The sequence below is a fragment of the Loxodonta africana genome, chromosome 6, assembly GCF_030014295.1.
Source record: "Loxodonta africana isolate mLoxAfr1 chromosome 6, mLoxAfr1.hap2, whole genome shotgun sequence".
NCBI lineage: Eukaryota > Metazoa > Chordata > Mammalia > Proboscidea > Elephantidae > Loxodonta > Loxodonta africana.
In genome coordinates this window covers 36,396,691-36,419,337 of record NC_087347.1, presented here as the reverse complement: position 1 = coordinate 36,419,337, position 22,647 = coordinate 36,396,691, and the positions used below count along the sequence as shown (strand labels likewise).

Genomic DNA, 22,647 nt, shown 5'->3' with positions numbered 1-22,647 from the left:
GATTATAGAGGTTAAAGAATTCACGCATGTAGAAAGTGACAACAGTGAAGGGGATTTTAAGCCAGGTCTATAGGATTATAAAGTCTCCCTTTTCACAAATTGGGAGAGGAGAGTTGAATTAAAGTTGGCAGGCCAGGAGGGCCTTCCTTTATATTATTCAAAAGATTTTCTTTGGTGTGCAGTGTTTACTTTTTACCATAATATTAAAAGCAGATTACTGAGGAAGGAAAATAAATTACTACCTGCCATTAGAGGGCAGTCATGACCCATGAGTAGACTATGATGTGCGTGCATTTCTTCCCAAAGCTTTTATTGTGGTTTACAGTCAATGTGTTAAAGACAAAAACATTGACAAGTACCATCTTGGTGAAATTCATATGCATTGCCATTCAAATATTCTATTTCATAATAAAATAGTCTAGCATAGAGCCATGGGATATTTCATAAGTTGTAATTTTCAAAAAAGGAGAATGAGAACACCCTGTCTTGATTTTGACTGTGGGGTTCGTATTAGACAACTTATTGACTACTTCCATATGCTTGTATTAAATAGGTAAGTTATATTTCCTGGTGAAAACTGGCAAGTTGGAAACTACAATTCAGGTCAAAATTAATTTGTATCCTACCCGCTTGGAAAAATAAATAGAAAAGTAATAACAGAGAAAGCAATATTGGAGCATTTTACATTGTTAGAGATGTTATGCCCTCACAAGGAAACTATTCAACTGTAAGTACATCAACAGCCAATGTTGATTCTTCAAAAAAAAAAAAAAAGAGAGAGAGAGAGAAATGTCCCCGCTTGCATTTACTACTTTGCCCTAAAGATCATTTGTCAGGGACACACTATTTAACTGATCTTTCCTAAAAATATACAAGTAGAGAAGACTTCGAAGCATTTATTTTTGTTCAAGATCCTCACCATGCATTTCCTTTGGTCTCTCGCCCTCCCCCCTCCCACCCTCCAGCCTACCAAGGGAAGACGTCCATCAGTACCGTGGGCACCTCCACCTCTGCTTACCGCCTGAGCCTGGCCACCATGTCCCGCTCCAACACGGGCACCGGCACCGTCTGGGAGCAGGACAGTGAGCCTTCCCAGCAGGCTTCCCAGGACACCCTGAGTCGGACTGACGAGGAGGATGAGGAAAGTAGGTCACTCCACAGAATCGGGGCAGGAAGCACAGCTTGGCCATGCCAGGGAGGGCTGGGAAGGATTTCTGGCTTTTTCAGTTCTGACTCCCTAGTCGTTTTTACAAAAAGAATTCATCATGCAATTGTAATGGATGCCATGATTCCCAATGCCCACTCTTCTATAAATTCCTTGATATCCTTGGTCATTTGGAAGAAAATCACACACACACACAAAAAAAAAAACCTTTAGTGACCACTAAATTTTCTTGGAATCTGTATATCCAACCGTTTCCACTAACTCATTTTAATTGTGTTTAAATAATTAAGGAAAGCATGTATTTGCCTTTTTACTGAACATACTGCTTAGAGGGTGACCCCACCGGGCAAAGAAAGCGGGTAATGCATATGCTCAGGACTCAGAAAAGAGCAGTTAGCTACACCAGCCAGAATGTAAACCAGCAGGCTGTTTTGAGGGGATACAAACCAAATTTGAGTTTAGAGAGTCCCCAGTGACTGGGTCAGTCTGGGGACTTCTAATACACATGCTAAAGGTATTGCTGTTATAAACTGAGGAAAAATTGAGTCAAGAAAAACATTTTATATGTATGTTTAATAGGAGTAGATTTTTAAAAGTATAAGGAGGGTGTCATTTAACGGGTTTTTATCGTATCAATTATTTTGCATTTGTATCTTAAGGCACTCTGATAGAACATTTATAGCAAAGTGTGCTGTCAATGCCTCAAGAATGAGAACAAAATCTAGGTCTCTACCTAGCACCTCCCCATCTCTGAACTAAATTAAACAGAGGATATGGGAATTGAGGTTAGAATTTTAATTAACTAAGATGAATGAAAGTATTTTAATGCCTCACTACAGTTGGTATATAGGAGAGGGAAAGAAATTAATGCTTTGTCAAAACACATATAAGTAATATTTTCAGATCTAGCTTCAGGTTTAATCAGATAACAAAGTGATAATCAAATTGTCCTATACAAGACCGGCAGACATGCTTGTTTCTAAATCACCCTGAGACTGCTCGTGGAAATGCCTCTAATACTGTAAATTTTTACTATTTAGAGATCTTGTGCAGGATAGGAAAATATGGAAAAATCTTAACCAAGAAAACAAATAAAATAAGAGAGGCAAAGGATTAGAAGTTTGACTATTTGTTAAGTCCCAGTAATAGTTCAGACTTATAGTAATATCTATTTTTCTTTAATGCTTGAAGTGGTTCCTCCCAGCAATTCTTTTTTTTTTTTTAATGACTGGAAATGATACTAGCCAACTTTAGTAGAGCTAAATATATTTTGCAGGTAACTTTATGAATAAATAGATGAACTAACCAGTAGGAAGGAGTTAGGGAAGAAAAGTAGAGAAGACATAAAAACTGGGATGTCATTGGCCAAGAGCCAACACACAGACAGCTAGACTAGATGAGGAGGGGGGCATGGGGAGGCATGCAATATTTACTTATTTGTTTGTTTTTGCTAATATCCCTGCTCTCTGAGATGACAACAATCCCAATGAAAATAGAGTTGCTAACAAATGGTGTGGTGTGGCTGTGATGTATTAATTTATTTGAGAAGGGTATGAAAGTCAGATTGTTGACTGCTATGAATTAAACTATCTTCCCATTCAATTATGAAACCTGTATTAAGACCTACCGCATACAAAATGAGGAACAAGGAAGTGTAAGAAAATATGTTCTCTACCCTCTAAGATCGTAGATACAGTCTTGTAGAGATGATAAATACTTGAAACAAAGAACACTGAACAGAAGGGTTAATAGAAGGCAGCACATGACACATCACCAAGCAAATATTGAAGGAGTAAGTGTTAAGTGATATATGAGTTCAAATAAGGGGGAAAAAATCAATGGCATCTGGGAAGGCCTTTGTAGAAATAGCTCAAGCTTCCCTATCACTTCTTTCATATTAACGCACATCTGCCGATTTCTTTTCTCTGAACACAAGTAAAAAGGAAATACCATTCTGTAACAAAAATCTGTTTCAAGTCAGTCATCATATAGCAAATTAAAAGTTCTAGCACTTTTAATATTCCTCTTTTTGGTTCAGAACAAGTTCAATTAGAAATATGTCCACTTAGGGTATTTTAAATAAATGATGTCAGATGATATTATATAGTAGTATAAATCCCCCAAACACAATATATTTATCAAAATATGTTTACTATTCAGCAACAAACAACATCAGCTCAATTAGAATGAGACCAACTTGTCAAAATTACTGTGCTAAAGTTAATTTTATATGGATTTGAATACACTTATTTTTGCTTCTAGGGATTAAAAAAGATTACATACTCAAAATTTCAAAATTTAGGTTAAAATAGGTATTTGTTTCTGAACTTTATAGGTTTTAAAATATTTTTTCCCTAAAAAATACCCGAAACAATCTTCCTCTAAGTAGTCTGAAAAAGTACTGAATGTAGTGTTTGAATGTCAAGGAAGTATAATTGACTCCTTCAACAGTAAAGTCTCCTATTGAACTATTTGAAATACCAACACTCATCTGTCAGTTTGTTGCATAAAGATTGATATCCTAGGCATCAGTGAGCTGAAATGGAGAAACTTAATATCATTAGTCAGAACAAGGCCGGGGCCAACTGAGGAACAGACCACCAATTGCTCCTGTGCAAGTTCAAGTTGAAACTGAAGAAAGTTAAAGTAAGTCCACGAGAGCCAAAATATGACCTTGAGTATATCCCACCTGAATTTAGAGACCATCTCAAGAATAGATTCGACACACTGAACATTAAGACCAGATGAGTTGTGGGATGACATCAGGGACATCATACAAGAAGAAAGAAAAAGGTCATTTAAAAGACAGGAAAGAAAGAAAAAGTCAAAATGGTTGTCAGAAGAGACTCTGAAAGTTACTATTGAATGTAGAGCAGCTAAAGCGAATGGAAGAAATGATGAGTAAAGGAGCTGAACAGAAGATTTCAAAGGGCGACTTGAAAAGACAAAGTATTATAATGAAATATACAAAGACCTGGAGATAGAAAACCAAACGGAAAGAACATGCTCTGCATATCTCAAGCTGAAAGAAATGAAGAAAAAGTTCAAGCTTTGAGTTGCAATTTTGAAGGATTCTATGGGCAAAATATTGAACAACAAAGGAAGCATCAAAAGAAGATGGAAGGAATACAGAGTCACTGTACCTAAAAGAATTGGTTGACATTCAACCATTTCAGGAGGTAGCATGTGATCAAGAACCAGTGGTACTGAAGGAAGAAGTCCAAGCTGCACTGAAGATATGGGCAAAAAACAAGGATCCAGGAATTGACTGAATAATAATTGAGATGTTTCAACAAATGGAGGCAACACTGGAAGCACTCACTCGTCTATGCCAAGAAATTTGAAAGAGAGCTACCTGGCCAACGGACTGGAAGAAATCCATATTTTTGCTCATTCAAAAGAAAGGTGATCCGACAGAATGTCAAATTATGGAACAATATCATTAACCATTAACCCTCAATGAGGTAGACTGACACAGTGGCTCCAACAATGAGCTCAAGCATAACAACTATTAGGAGGATGGCACAGGACCCGGCAGTGTTTCGTTCTGTTGTGCCTAGGGTCGCTATGAGTCGGAACCGATTCAACCACACCTAACGACAACAACAACATCGTTAATATCACACACAACTAAAATTTTGCTGAAGATCATTCAAAAGCAGTTGCAGCAGTGCATCGACAGAAAACTGCCAGAAATCCAGGCAGATTCAGAAGAGGACGTGGAACAAGGGCCATCATTGCTGATGTAAGATGGATCATGGCTAAGAGCAAAGAATGTCAGAAAGATGTTCACCTGTGTTTTATTGACTATGCGAAGGCATTCAACTGTGTGGAAAATAATACATTATGGATAACATTGAGAAGAATGGGAATTCCAGACACTTAATTGTGCTCATGAAGAATCTGTACATAGACCAAGAGGCAGTTATTTGAACAGAACAAGAGGATACTGCATGGTTTAAAATCAGGAAAGGTATGTGTTACTTAAGCTATATGCTGAACAACTAATCTGAGAAAGTGGGCTGTATGAAAAGAACACAGCATCAGGACTGGAGGAAGACTCATTAACAACCTATGATATGCAAATGATACAATCTTGCTTGCTGAAAATGAAGAGGACTTGAAGCACTTACTGATGAAGATCGAAGACTATAGCCTTCAGTATGGATTATACCTCAACATAAAGAAAACAAAAATTCTCACAAATGGACCAATAAGCAACATCATGATAAAAGGAGAAAAGATAGAAGTTGTCAAGGATGTAATTTTACTTAGATCCACAATCAATGCCCATGGAATCAGCAGTTGTGAAGTCAAACAACATACTACACTGGGCAAATCTGCTGCAAAAGACATCTTTATAGTGTTAAAAAGCAAAGATGTCACTTTGAGGACTAAAGTGTGCCTGACCTAAGCCATGGTATTTTCGATCACCTCACATGCATGCAAAACCTGGACAATAAATGAGGAAGACCAAAGAAGAATTGATGCATTTGTATTTGGTGTTGGCAAAGAATGTTTAATATACCATTGACTGCCAGAAGAAGGAACAAATCTGTCTTGGAAGAAGTACAGCCAGAATGCTCCTTAGAAGGGAGGATGGTGAGACTTTGTCTCAGGTACTTTGGACAGATCAGGAAAGAACAGTCCCTGGAGAAGATCATCATGCTTGGTAGAGGGCTGGCAAAAAAGAGGAAGACCCTCAATGAGATGGATTGACACAGTGGCTGCAACAATGGGCTCAAACATAGCAACGATTGTGAGAATGGCGCAGGACCGGGCGGTGTTTCATTCTGTCGTACACAGGGTTGCTATGAGTTGGAACCAACTCGAAGGCACCTAACAACAATATTGAACTATTCCTAGAATGTTTTACAAATTTATAATTTAGCTTTTCAGAAATCTTTGATTTGCATATTCCCACTGACTTTCACAGATTATCTAAGTATAAAAATAAAGAAGCTTACATTTAATTTATGAAGGCTGTTCTAGTGTAGGAGGATGGCAGATGTGAGAACGCGAAGAATTATCATTGGCCTCTTTTTACACATAATAAACTAAGCCCCTAAAAGCTTTAGAGACTGCCCTAAGGTTGTACTGAAGGAACCCAAGCACAGCTTTGGTTTGGATTTTCTGATTGGCGATTTCTAACACTCATTCCTTTGTCGCTTTCAGATGACTCCATAAGCATGCCCAGTGTGGTAAGTGAACAAGAAGCTTACCTCCTGAGTGCCATTGGAAGGAGGCGATTCTCCAGCCACGTCTCCAGCATGTCTGCACCTCAGGCTGAGGTGGGCATGTTACCCAGCCAGAGGTAAAGAGCCATGGATATCGTATACTCTGCATTTGGAGGCAAAGGTAGAAATTCTGAAAATTCAGTCCTGTTATTCTACTGAGGCTGAAAGAAAAGCAAGCAATAAACTTTTCAACTAAGGTCCTGCAAGCAACAATCTACAGAGAGTTTTCTAAACCAGGCCAGTAGATGGGATCTCAGTTTTTGATCCAAGGACTGTCTCCCCTTAAAATTTTTCCATAAATAGACACATGGTTTTTTTTCTGGTTGTCAAATGACATTCTTATATTTCAGATTTATTGTTAAGCCCCATTGTCATCAGATCGATTCTGACTCATACTGACCCCATAGAACAGAGTAGAACTGCCCCATACGGTTTCCAGGGATGTAATCTTTATGGAAGCAGACTGTCACATCTTCCTCCTGTGGAGTGACTGGTGGGTTTGAACCACTGACCTTTTGGTTAACAGCTGAGTGCTTAACCACTGCACCACCAGTGCTTCTTGACTTGACTTATTTAGCTGAGCTAATAATGAGTTTTTGTTATTCTAATACAGGACCAGTTTGGTTTTTTGGTACATATAAAAAAACTAAGACCCCAAAAACTTTAGAGACTACCTTATGGTAGTACTGAATCCAAGGAAGGCACCCAAGCACAGCTTTGGTCTTGGGTTTCTGATTGTCATTTTATAACACTCCATTTACCTAAACTTAAGTTTAGGCTTCTGATACAGTACCAGAATTCAGTTAGAAGAACTGATCCTTAATCAACCAGAAAAGGGCCTATGCCACCATGTGTGACCTTGGACAAGTCATTTAACAAAAACAGCCCACAGTTTTCCCACTTGTGAAATGAGGTAGCTGGCTAAAATGAAATTTAAGGTAACTTCTCAAGCTGTAGTTCTACGATTCCATAGCTAAATGCTCTTACGCATTTTCTTAAAAATAGGGCTATGTACAAGTAAACAATTTTCAAGATGTAAAAACACAATGAAGGTATAATATAGAAAATTATCTGTCATAAGAGTAAAAATATCTATTTCAGAACCTATGATATTTTTACTACAGGAATTGCATACTGTCTTTCATAGAATTGGCCTTACATGTTTTCAGCTAGCTTGCTGTTTATTGATTTGTCTACCTATTTGTAATACCTGTACATTCAATGTAGTAAAATTTATGCATAGAAAATAATAAAAACCAAGATGCATTCTAATGTTCAGAAAATTCAATTTTTATGCAGGTATAATTACCCTGAACCCAAATCCTTTAACAAAAAATTGACGAACTGTACAAATGAAATAAAATTTGTGAAATAGCCTAAACTTAGAGAATATCAAAAATAAGGTAAAATGATAAAATATGATTAATAAGTAAATTCCATACTTTTAAAGAAAGCAATATTTTATAAAAGTACTACTTAATTACTGCAAAGATTAACAATATGTAAGAGGTCTGTCATCGTAAAAGACTATTTTACCTACCACTTGGCAATTTACCCTTGAAAAAAAGTCTTAAAAAGAAAGTTTGTGCGTAGAATCAGAGCTAAATTATAAAATATTTTTTTAAATGCTGTGAAGTCATACAAGCAGCTAATATTGGTAGCTATCCATTTCTTTTTCATTGCTACCAGTATGCAAGTTTCTATCAAAAAATTTTTAAAATCTAGCAATTGATTTAAAAGTTTAGTTTTAATTAGGGAATTACAGAATTTTTTAAATAAAGTTCTTTTGTTACTTACCTAAAATAACCAGGCCATCAGTTCCATTTGTACATAGGGCTTACCTCATTTCTAGAGAGAAAATTTGTTCTATTATGGATATACTAGAAAAATATGTATATATATATTTAAACCCTTTGGGCTTGAGTCATAGTTTGGAAGACAAGTAAAGGTGATACTGTCTATGCATTAGGGAAAGTGAGCCTCTTCCTGGGGACGGAGGCAATCTTTTGGCACAGGCACTCCAGTTTCCTAAATGGTTGCAATGTGATTTCATTCAGTGTAATAAGTATTTATTAAATGCCTTGTGGGTGCTTAGCTCAGTGCTAGTCACTGAAAGAAATAAAAGTATAACAGTTTTGGCTCACAAGCCTCAATTCACCTGCATTCAAATAAATCAATAAACTATGTAATTAATTTCTCACCAATCTGACAGGTATCTTCTTTTGGCATTTACAATTCAGTCACTCAGATAGAGAGTGAGGAGGTAAATTCAAGTTCCATGAGAATTTTCTAGGGTATCTTCCATTTACTTGCATCTTCATTGCAAAATTAGCAGGACCAGTTGGGTTATTTCTGTTCTTTTAATAGCATCAGTTCTAAGAGTTTCATTGTAGTAGTTCATGATAAGTGGTTTCTGTGTGATAATTTCACAACGCACAAGAAAAAAAGCAGGGTTCTGGTCAGTGAGACATCATGTACATAAAACAGGTTAAAAACAATAAGAATTCAGCCAAATGGTTACCAGAGGAATGATAGTTCCGTCTTCTATTGATTCATTCTGCAAAGCGTTTCAGAGCTCGTGTGTCCATTTTGAGCTCATTTTAAGTCCCAGCTCTTGACCAATAAATAGATCACTCCTCTGAAAGTCCTATTCATCCAAGTCCCTCCTCCCCCATTGCCTTGAGTCCTATGTCTTGACAAACCCAGCACAAGGTGAAATGGTTGACTGTCTCCTTTTCCTTCCTCGTTCTGTTAAATTTATTTATTTAATTTTGGTTCTTGAGAGCAGAAAATTGCATGCCGTTTTTTCTTTTATTTTTTTGCATCTTCTTTCCCTAAATGCTTCATCTCCCTACCCCTCCTGCAGTGAACCTAATGTCCTCGATGACTCCCAGGGCCTGGCCGCTGAGGGCAGCCTCTCTAGGTACAGTGTCAATGCTACCTGTCTATTGGTGTCTGTCCTGGGAAACTACCTGTTCCCTGTCTCCTCTGTCTCTCTGTCTCCTCTCGCCCCGTCTTGGTATCTATTTCCATTCCTTGCCCTTTGTTGTTCATGAATACACAAGCCTGGAAGTCAAAGGTGTAGTAAACCCTCCTTCAGTTTTGGCTTCAGAACTTAATCAAAAATGGCCTAAAAAGCTTACTAAAAAAACTACGTAGAGTTCTTTTCAGGGCTCATCCCGTATATGTCGAAAAAGTTTTGCTATACCAAATGCTAAATTTATCCTATCTATTCATTCGATCCCACAGTGGTATTCACTAAGAATTGTTTTTGCAGAAGCTTTTTAATACAACTCCCCACTATCAGAAAGCCCTTATTAAATCCAGTCAGGTCTTTTAGCTAATTCCATGGATAGTAAGAAAACAAACAATGATGCTATAATAAATGTAACAATGTCAGTATAATTTATGTAATTCCCTCATGTAGATGCACACTACTTGGCAGGCTTTTACACTAGCTTGTTCAAACAACACTTACATAAAGAATTTGTATCCCAGCACAAAGATGACTCCAAAACTTGCCATGAGATACAGGTCCAAACATTTCTTGGTAAGTAAGAGAAATCTCATGGAGCAAACAACAATTTCTTGGCTGTTGGCTTAAAGCTTCAGAAAGGGGGACTGCACCTTTAACACTCACATAAACCACGTCAAACATTCCTAATCTTGTGCTGTTGATTCACACCTCTCAACTAATCCTCATTAGGGGTAATGCTTCTTGTTCACCCTAAGACTGCCCTTGCTCCATCTCAAAGAAAACATTCCCTTCAAGGTTTGCATTACATAGTGAGTATAATATATCTGTGTTTATTGCTTTATCATAAAGATGAGGAAATGTTGAGAGGCCGTTCCTGTGAAAGGTTGTTTCTTGTTTTCTTTTTGTTTTATTTGCATCTTGTTCAGATTTCACATTTTCTTTTGCAACTGAAAATGGGAAATTTAGTCCGTCATCAGGTGTATCTTTTTTTTTTTCAACTGGACATTCATGACATTCATTTGTGTTTGCGAGCCCTTGCATTGAAAGATCAGTCTCTTATTGGTGGTAAACATGGTACCTGCTGCAGAGTCCAGACATAATTCCATTAGCAGGAGCTTTGGAGACAAGGAAGAAGTTCAGAAAGGAAACAGTCCTCAAGATGGCTTCCCTTAATCGTTGACAGTGTTTGAAGAGATCTGACCAAGGCTTGCTCGGTGGCCATTGCTTCAAAGAATGCATTTGTTTTATGCTTAAAGTTACATTTGAGATAGAAGAGTCTTTGATCAGGAAGTACTTTCAGTGGAAGTAGAATGTGTTAAACCAGACTTCCATTTGACCAGTTTAATGCTAGAGTTTTTCTAATAAGGCCAAATTCTACTCTTGCTGAGCAAGTGTCAGTCTGGGTTGGTGAGAGAAGATGGGAGTTTGAGTTGATTTTTATGAACCTCCAAAGGATCTGGCCCTCTTCTGGCAGGCTCAGAATTCCATAATGATTGACTGGGATTTATGCAAATCAACCAACCTGCCCTGGATCCAGTGTCACTGGGAATAAACCCAAAGTTCTTGCTGGGCAAGACTAGTTCAGAGCCAAACTATAAAATTCATCTGCAGCTGAATTAGTCAATTATGTCAGCAGAATTCTGATGACTGTTTTAGATCGACTGTTGTTGATCTATTGTTCCTATTACCGTTGTTTTTAGTTCTGGGTGTCAGTCACCTTAGTTGTGGTCATGAAGAACCAGAAGATGAGGCATTCATTTTAGATTCTGAAATAATTCTGTTAAAGCAATGGCATTCCACCAGCCACCCAGTAACACATCCACCTTTGCCATACACTGCAAATGGTATCTCCCGAGTGCCGTTGTGTCACTGAGCTCTCTCCGAAGGTGAGGAGCTTTTCACATTTACTAAGAGGTGGGTTTATAAAATAGGATATATACTTTTTATATTTAGTTTCCAGGCTTTCTTATTTTGGGCATGAGACTTCTTTATGCTTCAGCTTCTTAGAAATTCTAAAGACGCAGAAAGGCATTAACCATGTAAATTACCTTTAGCCCACACCAGAGCAGCCAGGACCTGAAATACACCCAGAACTAAAAAAAAAAAAAAATGTTGCCATCGAGTCACTTCCAACTCACAGCCACCCTATGCATGTCAGAGTAGGACTGTGCTCCATAGGGCTTTCAATGGCTGATTTTTCAGAAGTCGATTGACTGGCCTTTCTTCTGAGGTACCTATGGGTAGACTCAAACCTCCAACCTTTTGGGTGGCAGCCGAGCACGTTAGCCATTTATACTACCTGGGGACTCCACACCCAGAAGTGCTTGTAAGGAAAATCTGGCTTTAAGAGAAAGCATGTCTAAAGAAAAGCAATAGACCTTGCTGTTTTTTCCTCCCATAATATTTCACTAAACTTTCATGGTAATTTGCTTTTGAAAGAGCCCTCGTTTTAGGCAAAAGGGACAAATTGAACTGAGTAGGCTAAATGAGGAAGAGACCAGGATAACACTGATGAATAGAAGGAAACCAGTAAAAAAAATCTGCATTTTTTGAACGTATGCTAGTTTTTTTTGAAAGATTCATCACAAGGAACATCAGCCTGTTAGAAGCACTATGCTCTGAAAAAAAGATTTTTTTCATTTGGAAATTAATAAATTGAAATCATGTTCCCTGGGAGAGTTTTCTTCATTGGAGCGTTACTCTAAGAGGTAAAGAAATTAATTGTAGATATTCCTTTCCTGTCCTCACTGTAAACACACACACACACAATGGACATATTTTCCCTTCAAAAGAATAGAGACATATAGAAGTACTTAAGACTGAATGTTTATACTTCAGAATTAGATTTTTTTTGGACACGTTGGAACATTTTGAAAGGCAAGAATTGACAATCAGCTCTCATTTTTAAAAAGAGATTACAGTGCTATTTGATTCTATAAGGGTAATTTTAATCATAGTGGAAAATAAGATCGTGGCTCAAGTTTGAACAAGATCATATAGTCTGGGTGAGATAAAATAAAAATCACCCTTTTCAGTAGAACCCATCTCATGATTATCCACATTTTCAAAGTGTGAAAGCTTGCCAAGTACTCTCAAAGTACAAAAGAAAAATAAAGCCACCTTTTATGTAGCTGAGAATTAATGGCTAGGAAAATATGTGTTGTGATACACAGATATGTACTTTGCCATTGCTAAATCAGTTCTTAAGGGATATCTAAAATCCAGACTATTCCCCCTTTTAATCTGATTCCAGCCTCTAACTTCTAAGCGCTTAAGAAACATTTTCTTGGATGCTGTGGAGGCTCAATAAATTTTAAACAATAATCTTTTATTGGGGAAGGGGAAGGTCAGATTTACTCTACTGTTTATTTCCCTGATCTCAACAAATGCCTTCTGGCTTCTTTGGTGATGGCTTTATGCAGTCCCATCATGAGGCAATCACTTCAGGGTAGATGGCTATGCTTTGTGTCTTGTGTTCTACTTCCAGACTTCTCTAACTATATTAAAATTCAAATTGAAAGTATAGATAAGAACAATACAAGTCACTAACTCACTTTTCCTTGTGCTGATCTCACCCAGGGCTTCTACTTAAATTTTGTATTAGGAAATATATTTCGTCCCATAAACTTTTTTGCAGTTTGAGATAAGTGATATGAATTTTTCTTGCATTACTGAATTGCCCTTGTTTTCCTATCCTTTACTGGAAGAAATACCACTATGAGGCAGTCTTTATTTCCTTAGAAGACACATACATATTTCTACACTGCAATCCAGGTAATCACTCTGAAGCAGGAAGAAAGAGATAATTTGTGCAGAATTGTCCTCCTAACATTGTCTGCATTTCCATAGGCTGTAAATTATTTCCCTATGTTTTGAATAAGGTGTTTTTGGTTTCTGTAGACAGTTCTGTAAAGCCAAAGTTGTATTTACTTCTTTAAAACCTGAATCATTATTTGGTTTGCTATAGTGGTATTTATTACAGACTCAAAAATACAAGGGATGATTTATTTCTAAATATTTTATAAGATGTTAGCTTCAATCTAGAAGGTTTTATTTGCTTTTGTTCTTATTGTTTCCTTCTATTATTTAGCCAAAAGAGTAGAAATTAGCCATTTTTCATTCTCAAGATTCAGGAAATCAGTTTTCATATGAGTTTGCAGAACTCTGACATACCTTGAAATAGTTTTGACTTTTAAAATTTACTTGTTATGACTAAAAAACCAAAAAACAAAACTGTTGCTGTCGAATCAATTTTCAACTTATAGCGACCCTATAGGACAGAGTAGAACTGCCACATAGGGTTTCCAATGAGCAGCTTGATACGACTGTGGTGCCTAAAATAGATATTTCAGTTATTCAAAAAGGCTCCATCAGCCTACTAGAGTATGATCATTTTAAATTTGAGATCATCAAATAAAACATATTATTTCCTTAAAGGGAAAAATCATTTTGATTATTGCAGTTATGGTAGGCAAGGACTATAACTGGTTTGTTTTACAAAACTGAAATAGAAAATAGAGTATAATATCAGAGGTGCTTAGTGTAAACACCTCGGTTTTTTCCTGGTTAATTTTAGCACTGCATATCTTATGGTCACACATTACAAATCCTGCAGATGACTGAAATATTACACGATATGGAAAGAAGCCAAACTGAAAATACGTCTTATGTGCAACACAAATCTGACAGAGACCCCAGAGAAAGAAACATGTTCTGCAGAAATGACCCTTCCACTGTTAACATCTCTGGCTGTTTATTATTAATGTGTCCTAACTATAGAGCTAAGCCAGCCTTTGATATTCCAAATATAAGCATCCCATTTTCAGGAAGTGTAATTTATTGGTTGAGATATACATTTCTAAGGACATGTTCTATACTTTCATCTTTGATGTGTGCATTTCATTGGTGAAATGCTGTATCATCTACATAAAAAAAACCCATTGCCATAGAGTCGATTCCGACTCATAGTGACCCTATAGGACAGGGTAGAACTGCCCCCATAGTGTTTCCAAGGAGTGACTGGTGGATTCAAACTGCCGACCTTTTGGTTGGCAGCCATGCTTTTAACCACTATGCCACCAGAGCTCCAGTCATTTACTCCAATCATTTATATACAACAGTTAATTACCACAGCTATAAACTCGATACATTTCTTAGATACAAAATTCTCTACTCATAAAGAAAAATTTTATGCTTTGACTCCTCCCTTGGAATAATCATCGTGAAATTACCATTATGCTTTGACATTTAACACTCCCTGAGTAACGTGTATTTTTCTTTTCTTGCGCCATTTTTTCTCACAATCTCAGATGATCAAATAAAAATCAGACAAGTGGACAGCCTCGATTTCATTTTCTCTGCCTAATTGTTTTCAAAACATTTTATTACCCACTTCCTTTTGGTGTTCTAGAAGCAATAAACTTATTACAAACATCAAATGTAAAACAAGAAAGCATGCTATATACATCACTTCTCACGTTCAAACCATTTTACATCAACTAACTTCTTTTCTTTACCTTAATGGGAGGTAGGTGGTAAGTATTAACCTCCCTTTACGGCCAAGGGAACTGAGGTAACCTTTAGATGTCAGTGAAGAATCCATGCCAATGAAAGCTTTGCTTGGTATTTGGAAGAACTTGCTTCTACTTTTATGCATATGGTAATTGAATACTCTTTCCAATTCAACAGACCCATGTGAAAGTGTGTAATTTATAAGGAGATGTCATTACAAACATGCCAGCAACATAGCCTGGATCGCTTATCAGAATTTATTGCATTGTTTTTTTGGGGTGATTTCACCTCTTCGCGGAAAGGTTATATATGCTATGTCATATTCGTACAAGGATGATGTATACCAATCTTCCAAACTTGATATCCAGAACTAGACAGTTTAAAACACCTGTTTTTGGTATTCTTTCTGGAATTTTGTATCATGTACTCCAAATGATGTGATTATGTAATTACATCCTTATTCTGTAAAGACTCTGAAGAACTCCATTTGTGAATCATTGCTTTTCTTCCAACAGAAACAGCAGTAAGACTTTTAAAAAATGACAGACATGACTGTATCAACCATTTGATGTTTTATCAGTCGTTAGGGCAGCAGGGGAAGCATCTGATTGCCCATCTTGCCATCCATTTCTCTATGTACAACTGCAGCTAAGCATTTAGGCAGTTTTTTTTTTTTTTTTTTTTTTTTAAGTAGAAATGAACAGATACAGTCTTTTTTTTTTTTTTTTTTAATTCCTGGGCAGTTGCTGACTCTGGATTTCTCATGGAATATTTTACTCTGAAAAGTACCTGTAGATGACTCTCCTTTTGCAAAGGCAAAGCAGAAATTAATTACTCATTAACCAAATAATTACACTGGCATCATCCACAGAATTACAGTATTCTCTGGGTTACACCTCCTTCCTTTTTTTCACCCCCACTCCCATTATAAATACCTGTTGTACATGCATGCAGAATGAAAAAGGATCCTGGGCCCATATCAATATTTTCAGTTTCACCGAATACTAAAATAGCAACCACTGTCAATAGTCATTTTTGCATACAAAAGACACACATACGCAGTAAATTTGGGGGAGGCAGGTTGTTGCTTTTATAAACTGCACAGTATGTTTGAGTGCAGCTATCGGGTCTTAAAGTTCCTGAGTTGTAATGACAGCTTAATTACTTTGTCAGCCTTTTAAATCTAAATGCATTGATTGTCTACCCATGTGACTATTCATTTACTCAGTAGTCACAGAGACTTCAGGCTGCAAACATGTGTTGAATGTGCCCCTTCACCCAAATGGAATCTGTGTCTGATGTGTTTGATATTCGTCCATCTTATTTTCATTTAAATTCAAATTAAAAAAAAAAAAAAGGTGTTCCCATCTATGTTATAGAGTTGTTTGTGTTGTTCGTCACCACCTTTTCCCTTCCCCTTGGAAAGAAAATTGAGATTAGACTATGACATCTTAAACCTTTTGGTGGCTTCCAAACCAGGGGTGAGATCAAACCAATCTTTTGCTGAATGACAGATACATCAGTGATAGAAAACAGAATCTCAATTTTGGCAGCTTGGGGCTATAAGGCCTTGTCCTTCCTCCCAAACCTTTGAAAACCCCCAACCCAGGGAATCTTTCCCAACCATCCTTCAAAGATAATCGTGTCTTTGAAGTGACCATTTCATATAAGTGATTCTGGCTAACGCCTACCAGAGGATGGTCTTCTGTACTCTCTCCAGGAAACACTAACACTGTTGATGCTTGACAGGGTGGCAAGTGTACAGAGTGAACCTGGCCAACAGAACCTCCTCATTCAGCAGCCGCTGGGGAGGAAGAGGGGCCTGAGGCAGGTAAGCAAACCCTGAAAGGTCAGGACAGCCATTCCATTGAAATGGAAGCTCTATTCAATTTTTAACATTTATGTATGTTAAATTTATATTTTTCCTCCTCCTCTCCTGAAATAAGCAGTACTGAGCAACTTTAAAACACGGTAAGTGCTTGGGCAAGCTGAGAGTTTTTAGCTGCTATTTTAGGTATGAATCTTCTTACCAGCAAAACCGATTACTTAGTAAAGTACGTGGGTCTGTAACTCTATTTGTTCCCTATCCAGAAACCTTCTTTCTCCAGCCAAGCTTACTGACAGAGAAAGATTTGTTACACAGTTGACTGAAGGCCCTTTTCTGCATAGACACAGACATGGTCTTTTCTTCCGCATTCCAAGATTAATGATTTAACTTAAAGCTGAAATTGAAGTAAAGATCATCTCTGCACATGTCCTTAGATGGGGTTCCTGTACATAACTTTCTGAAGAAAAATCTACATGAAGCTTTGCACTGCTGCTTTAACAGGAGTTTCCCCACATTGATTTGGGTATTGCTTTCCAAGCATCTGGCACTGGGTTTCTGGGTTCCAAACATCTGAAATTTTTTCATTAAAACTCATCTTTGAGAGGTAGCCCATGTTCAGCTACAACTTTTAGTTGAGGAAGGGGTGATTAGTAAGCAATAAATTATTAGTTTTGTATCCTAAAATCATTGAAATTCTCAAATGTTTTATTTTAAAATCATATTAATTAGTGTTCTTTGGATATATAAAAGGGCAATAATTGGGAGGTAGAATTGATTAAAGGGAATGCCAAGATCAAATGCTTGCAGTTAGATAAGCAGAAAGAAGTTACCAGCTACAAATGTAAGGTACAACCAAAAGAGTCCAAGGAAACATAAAAAAAAAAACAAAGCAAAACAAACAAAAAAAAACTATAGTCCTCTGAGCACAGTGCTTTCTCCCAGGAAGTTAGAACCTTCTTGCCAGCTTTATATTGTCTCTTCTTTTTAGCTAAGACGTCCTCTACTATCACGTCAGAAAACTCAGACTGAATCCAGAAACTGCCATGGGGCTCTGCTGTCGACCACTCGCAGGAGCATCCAACCTAAAACAAAACCATCTGGTGAGGCCTCCTGTGTCCCTTCTGACTATACCACTCCCACAATGCAACATAACCGGGAAGGCCAGCAGAAGCCGAGCTGAGGTAGATAAGTGCACCTTTGGGGAAGCCCAAATGTAAGGGAAGAAGTTTCCTAGAACATTTTAGTGTCTCTTTTTCTCCTCCCTCATCCACCTCATCCTTATACCAGCAGATCCACAGGAATGGGAAAGCCCAAGGGAAATCACTAATACATGGCAATTTGTCTGTAGAGAGTTGTAGGTTTTTTTTTTTTTCTCCCAAGCCAAGAACTGGTTTGTTATATGTCTCACTGAAGACAAAATATTGATGAATAATGGGGATTTTTAAGTCCCGTTGGCAGTTATGATGAATGATCAAGTTCACCTAATGTTTCATGTAAATCTTGATCTTAGGCCATTTATGTAAAAATGATTTTTCTACCGAACTCTTACTTTTTGTAAGGCAGTGAAACTGAAACATGTACATAATAGTCAAACATGCTCTCTTTTATTAATAAACAAGTAATGTGTTAGTAAGGAAAGCCAGGAGACATTGGTTAAAACAAGTTAGGCATTGACAATGTATTTCCCCCAATTTCCCCTCTATTTATTACCTCACCTCTGACCTACAGCGGATCAAAAACGATCTGTGACCTTCATTGAGGCTCAGCCAGAGCCAGCAGCTGCCCCAACAGACACACTTCCTGCCACAGGCCAGCCACAGGGCTGCAGTCCGGCCCCATCTAAGAAACCAGAAGGAATGGACAAGCCAATCCTCACGTCCTCCCCTGCCATTGTTGTTGCAGATCTCCACAGCCTGTCTCCCAAGCAGGTGAGGGCACCAGAGAAATAGGCAAGGCCTATTTCCTTCATACTCATGTCTAGGAACCACCTGAATACACAGATTTACTCCATATATAAATCTATGTCTGTAATGCTTTGTTAGCCAAGCTCCACTGGTCCTGTCAACATGACAAGTAAAATCTATATAAAGTATATAATCAGAAATATGACTACTTAAGAAGGACCAAAGAGAAGTCTTGGTGTTTTTAGTTAAGAAAAGCCTAAGAGAAAATATTTTGTAGCTGAGATAACCATTGAAAACAGGTATATAATACATAGTTCAATAAATCAAGTGACCATTTTAAACAAAGCCTTTAAACATAGAGCCCCTGTATCTTATCTTATAAGACAAGAGGAACTTCTTGTTTTGATTTTTCCTTCTCATTATTTTGATTTTTTGTTTTGTTTTGTTTTGACATTTTCTTCTTGTTTTGATTTTTATAAATGAACTACTGTAAGTCCCACGTTATTCCCATGTGGTACTTAAAGAAAACTAACGGGAAATATTTCTATACTGTGCAGTGGTTAAGATTTTGGCTGCTAATCAAAACGTCAGCAGTTTGAATCTACCAGCTGCTCCTTGGAAGTCCTATGGGATAGCTATACTCTATAGCATGGAGTATAAAACTAAAAAAACCAAACCCATTGTCATCAAGTCAATTCCAACTCATAGCCACCCTATAGGACAGAGTAGAACTGTCCCATAGAGCTTCCAAGGAGTGCGTGGTGGATTTGAACTGCCAACCTTTTGGCTTACAGCCACATAACCACTACACCACCACCAAGGTTTCCAGAGTATGGAGTATAAAAAAAATATATAGCATGGAGTAAATCTGTATATAGGGTCACTAGGAGTCGGAATTGATTCAGTGGCAATGGGGTTTTTTTGTTTGTTTGTTTTTATACCCACACTGGTATAGTCTTTAATAGTTAAAAAGCACTGTAACACTTATCATTCTTTCATCTGATCCTCAAGGTAAGCAGGGCAAGCAGTCTACAAGGTAAACAGGGCAAAATAGTATGCTCATGTTACAGGTTAAAAAGTTGGACGGACCTATGGGAAGATCTCACATCTAACAAAAGATTGAACTGGGACTACCATTCTGACTCCTTGTCCAGTTATAACTGGACAACAACAGTTTTTTACACTCTTCTCTGGTACCCATCCCATCTTTTCCGTGATGTTATGATTCTTTTGGTTACAGAATGATACCATCCCCGCTGAAGGAGGAGAAAAGAAGGAAGACACAGAAGCACAAGGTGTTGCAGCACACGGCCCCCTCTCTACTCAACTCTCAGACCCTGATGACTTTACAGGCCTTGAGACATCCAGTCTGCTACAGCATGGAGACACTGTCCTTCACATCAGTGAGGAAAATGGCATGGAAAACCCCCTGCTCTCCAGCCAATTCACTTTTACTCCCACTGAGCTGGGGGAGACTGACGTAGCCCTAGATGAGTCTCATGTTTAATTCTGTGTTGTATAGGAGTTGAAGGTGTTAACAAGACATAGATGGGATCACCATACTAAAAGTTAAATACTTTTGCTTAGAAAATATGAGCACTTTAAATGCAGTGGGTAGCAAAAATCCAAGTAGATTTTGCTGTCAGTATGCATAATATTTCATAAACATCTTAAACATCAATGGCTAATGTGACTTGGTTCTGTCAAGACTATAAAAACCAGGGAGGAATAATGGAAAGAGCCATTTCACAGCACATTGTTTATGACTCACGAAGCCCTGAGCAGTTAAAAATATATACTATTACAGAGCTGCTTACCTAGAAATATTTACAAATAGTATGTTCTAAAAAGAGAATGCAATTTTTGAGGTTACTTGCACCATACATCTCGTGCAAATGTTTATTTTTATAGTTTCAGAAAAATACTACATCAAGTGGCTGTACTGGTATCAATTTACATAGAAATAATAAGAAAAATATTAGTTTCGTGAAACTAAATAATAAATAAGCCTGTAGCCATTTTTGTTCTGATCAACAATATCGCCATTCAGAAGAAAAAAAAAAAAAAACACTATTTTTAGAGCTGTGGACTTTTTAATATTTATTTTTCAACTGTTGTTTTCATTACATGTTGTAAATCAAAATGTTAATGCCATAAGATCATTCTATTTCATAATCAATAACATTAGAGAGATAATATTCTAGAAGTTATCAGAAATAATTCTCAATTAAGAAAAACCTAAACAGCCTATACAACAATAAAAATTAAATATAAATATAACAGCTATATAAGAGTGGTAGCCCTATTTTTACCCCTGACTACATTAAGATGAAGAGATATCTGAGGGTATGACTATTTCTCATACAGTATGTGCCTGCCCTTGAGGGCATGTTTTCAAATATTAAGATTAATGTTGTTAGAATTGGTTCAATAAAATAATTTTTTCTCAATGTTAACATTCTTATGATCCTTGGGCCATCTAAGTTTATGAGGGAAAAAAAGTATATATAAAGTGAGCAGTTTTTTTGGACACACAGCCAGCTTGTATATTTTACAAGTAGGTCTTTAACTTGAAGTTCGCTGACTTCAAGAAAAGTGTAAAACTTAGAATGCTTGTAAGGCCAATACATAGAGTGTTATTGATCCCATAGTAGGTCTGAGCATCATATAATTCAAAAGTGAATTTCAGAACTTTAGCAGTATGCATTAGAAAACTGCTACATAACGAGTAAGCATAGAACCAACTCATATACATACTGAAATTGGTATGATGTGTGTGTACGTGTGTGCACGTGTTTTCTAGTCCTCAAGTTGAAGTTAAATATAGACTTTGATTATATTGCAATGAATTTTTTAAAAATTACATATACTTAAACTTTGACTATGTTGGCTATGAAATGTGTATGTATATAAAGAGGAGACCTACTAAACCCACCTTAATCATAAAGAAAAATTATTTTTCTGTTAGAATTGCTTATTAAATAGGCACTGTTTATATTGTGATTTATTAATTTCAAAATATAATTTGGGGTTCTAGTTCCATTCACGAAGGAAATGAAATGAGTATATTATCAGTGAGGTAAAGATTAAAGGACGAAACTAAAATATTCAAATCTAAAAATTCAGAAATTAGGCTAAGTGGGCTCTTTGTTTTACAGTATTTTCATTTCATTTACACTTAATTCTCAAATACAGAAATATATGTCTAAGTTAAGTGATTTTATGATTCTGTGTAAGCTGATGTATTTCTAATGTTAAAAATAATGCTGCTCAATTAGCGTTAGAGGCCTTATGTTCGGTAATTACAAGCGTCTGGGCTATATAAGTCTCTATGTGTGTGTGTGCTTTGTTCCAGTATCCTGAGTCTGGATTCAGAATTCTCTATGTCTAATTGTACAAATATTTAAAAAGTAAAGGGGTCAAAGACGATTGTTAAGTATCAGACAAGAATCCTAAGTACTTTCACGTATATTTTGAAAAGTATGGGGCTGCTTTGAAACGTGTTTATGCTGTCTGTCTGCCTTTTGCGTGACTCCGTCACTCTACTGTTATGGAAGTCTGTTCAAAACTTTTTCAACATGCTCAGTAATGTTGTACTTTGCAAAAAAAAAAAAAACCTCCACTCCGAGAAACAAAGCCTTATAGAGTGGGGGTGTTTTCATATTAGGACTACTAAGATTTTACAGATGTGTGCATCTGTGCCCTTTAAGGTGCCCTTAAATATGTTGAATGTAATGTGTTGAATGTTTATGTCTAATGGATAAAGTATCTATATGTATGTGCATAAGATTGTTACAAAATGTATTCTCAGGAATACTGTTACCTGGAATTTGAAAGAATAACTGTATTTGAAAAAAAAAATGTTGGGGAAGATTATGAAAAAAGTTCAAGAAAATTAACAAGTTTTTGTAACGTTTAAAATATTATTGAGTATGTGGCTAAAAATTGATTATTAATATGATAGAGTATTAGTAATAATAGATCATTTCTTAAGCTATGATGCTTAATGATATTTATCTTATTAA

General features: G+C 36.8%; 1 protein-coding gene across 1 annotated transcript in view; it reads left to right on the top strand.

Annotated features, from left to right (window-relative positions):
* Nucleotides 1-20,129, top strand: part of UNC80 (unc-80 homolog, NALCN channel complex subunit) — a 216,839-nt gene extending 196,710 nt beyond the window's left edge. Inside the window, exons 58-64 of the mRNA XM_064287438.1 lie at nt 966-1,145; nt 6,341-6,479; nt 9,269-9,325; nt 16,640-16,721; nt 17,707-17,818; nt 18,447-18,646; nt 19,863-20,129. Coding sequence (XP_064143508.1) covers nt 966-1,145; nt 6,341-6,479; nt 9,269-9,325; nt 16,640-16,721; nt 17,707-17,818; nt 18,447-18,646; nt 19,863-20,129 — 1,037 coding nt within the window. The remainder of the gene's footprint in view (nt 1-965; nt 1,146-6,340; nt 6,480-9,268; nt 9,326-16,639; nt 16,722-17,706; nt 17,819-18,446; nt 18,647-19,862) is intronic.
* The last annotated feature ends 2,518 nt before the right edge of the window (nt 20,130-22,647 follow it).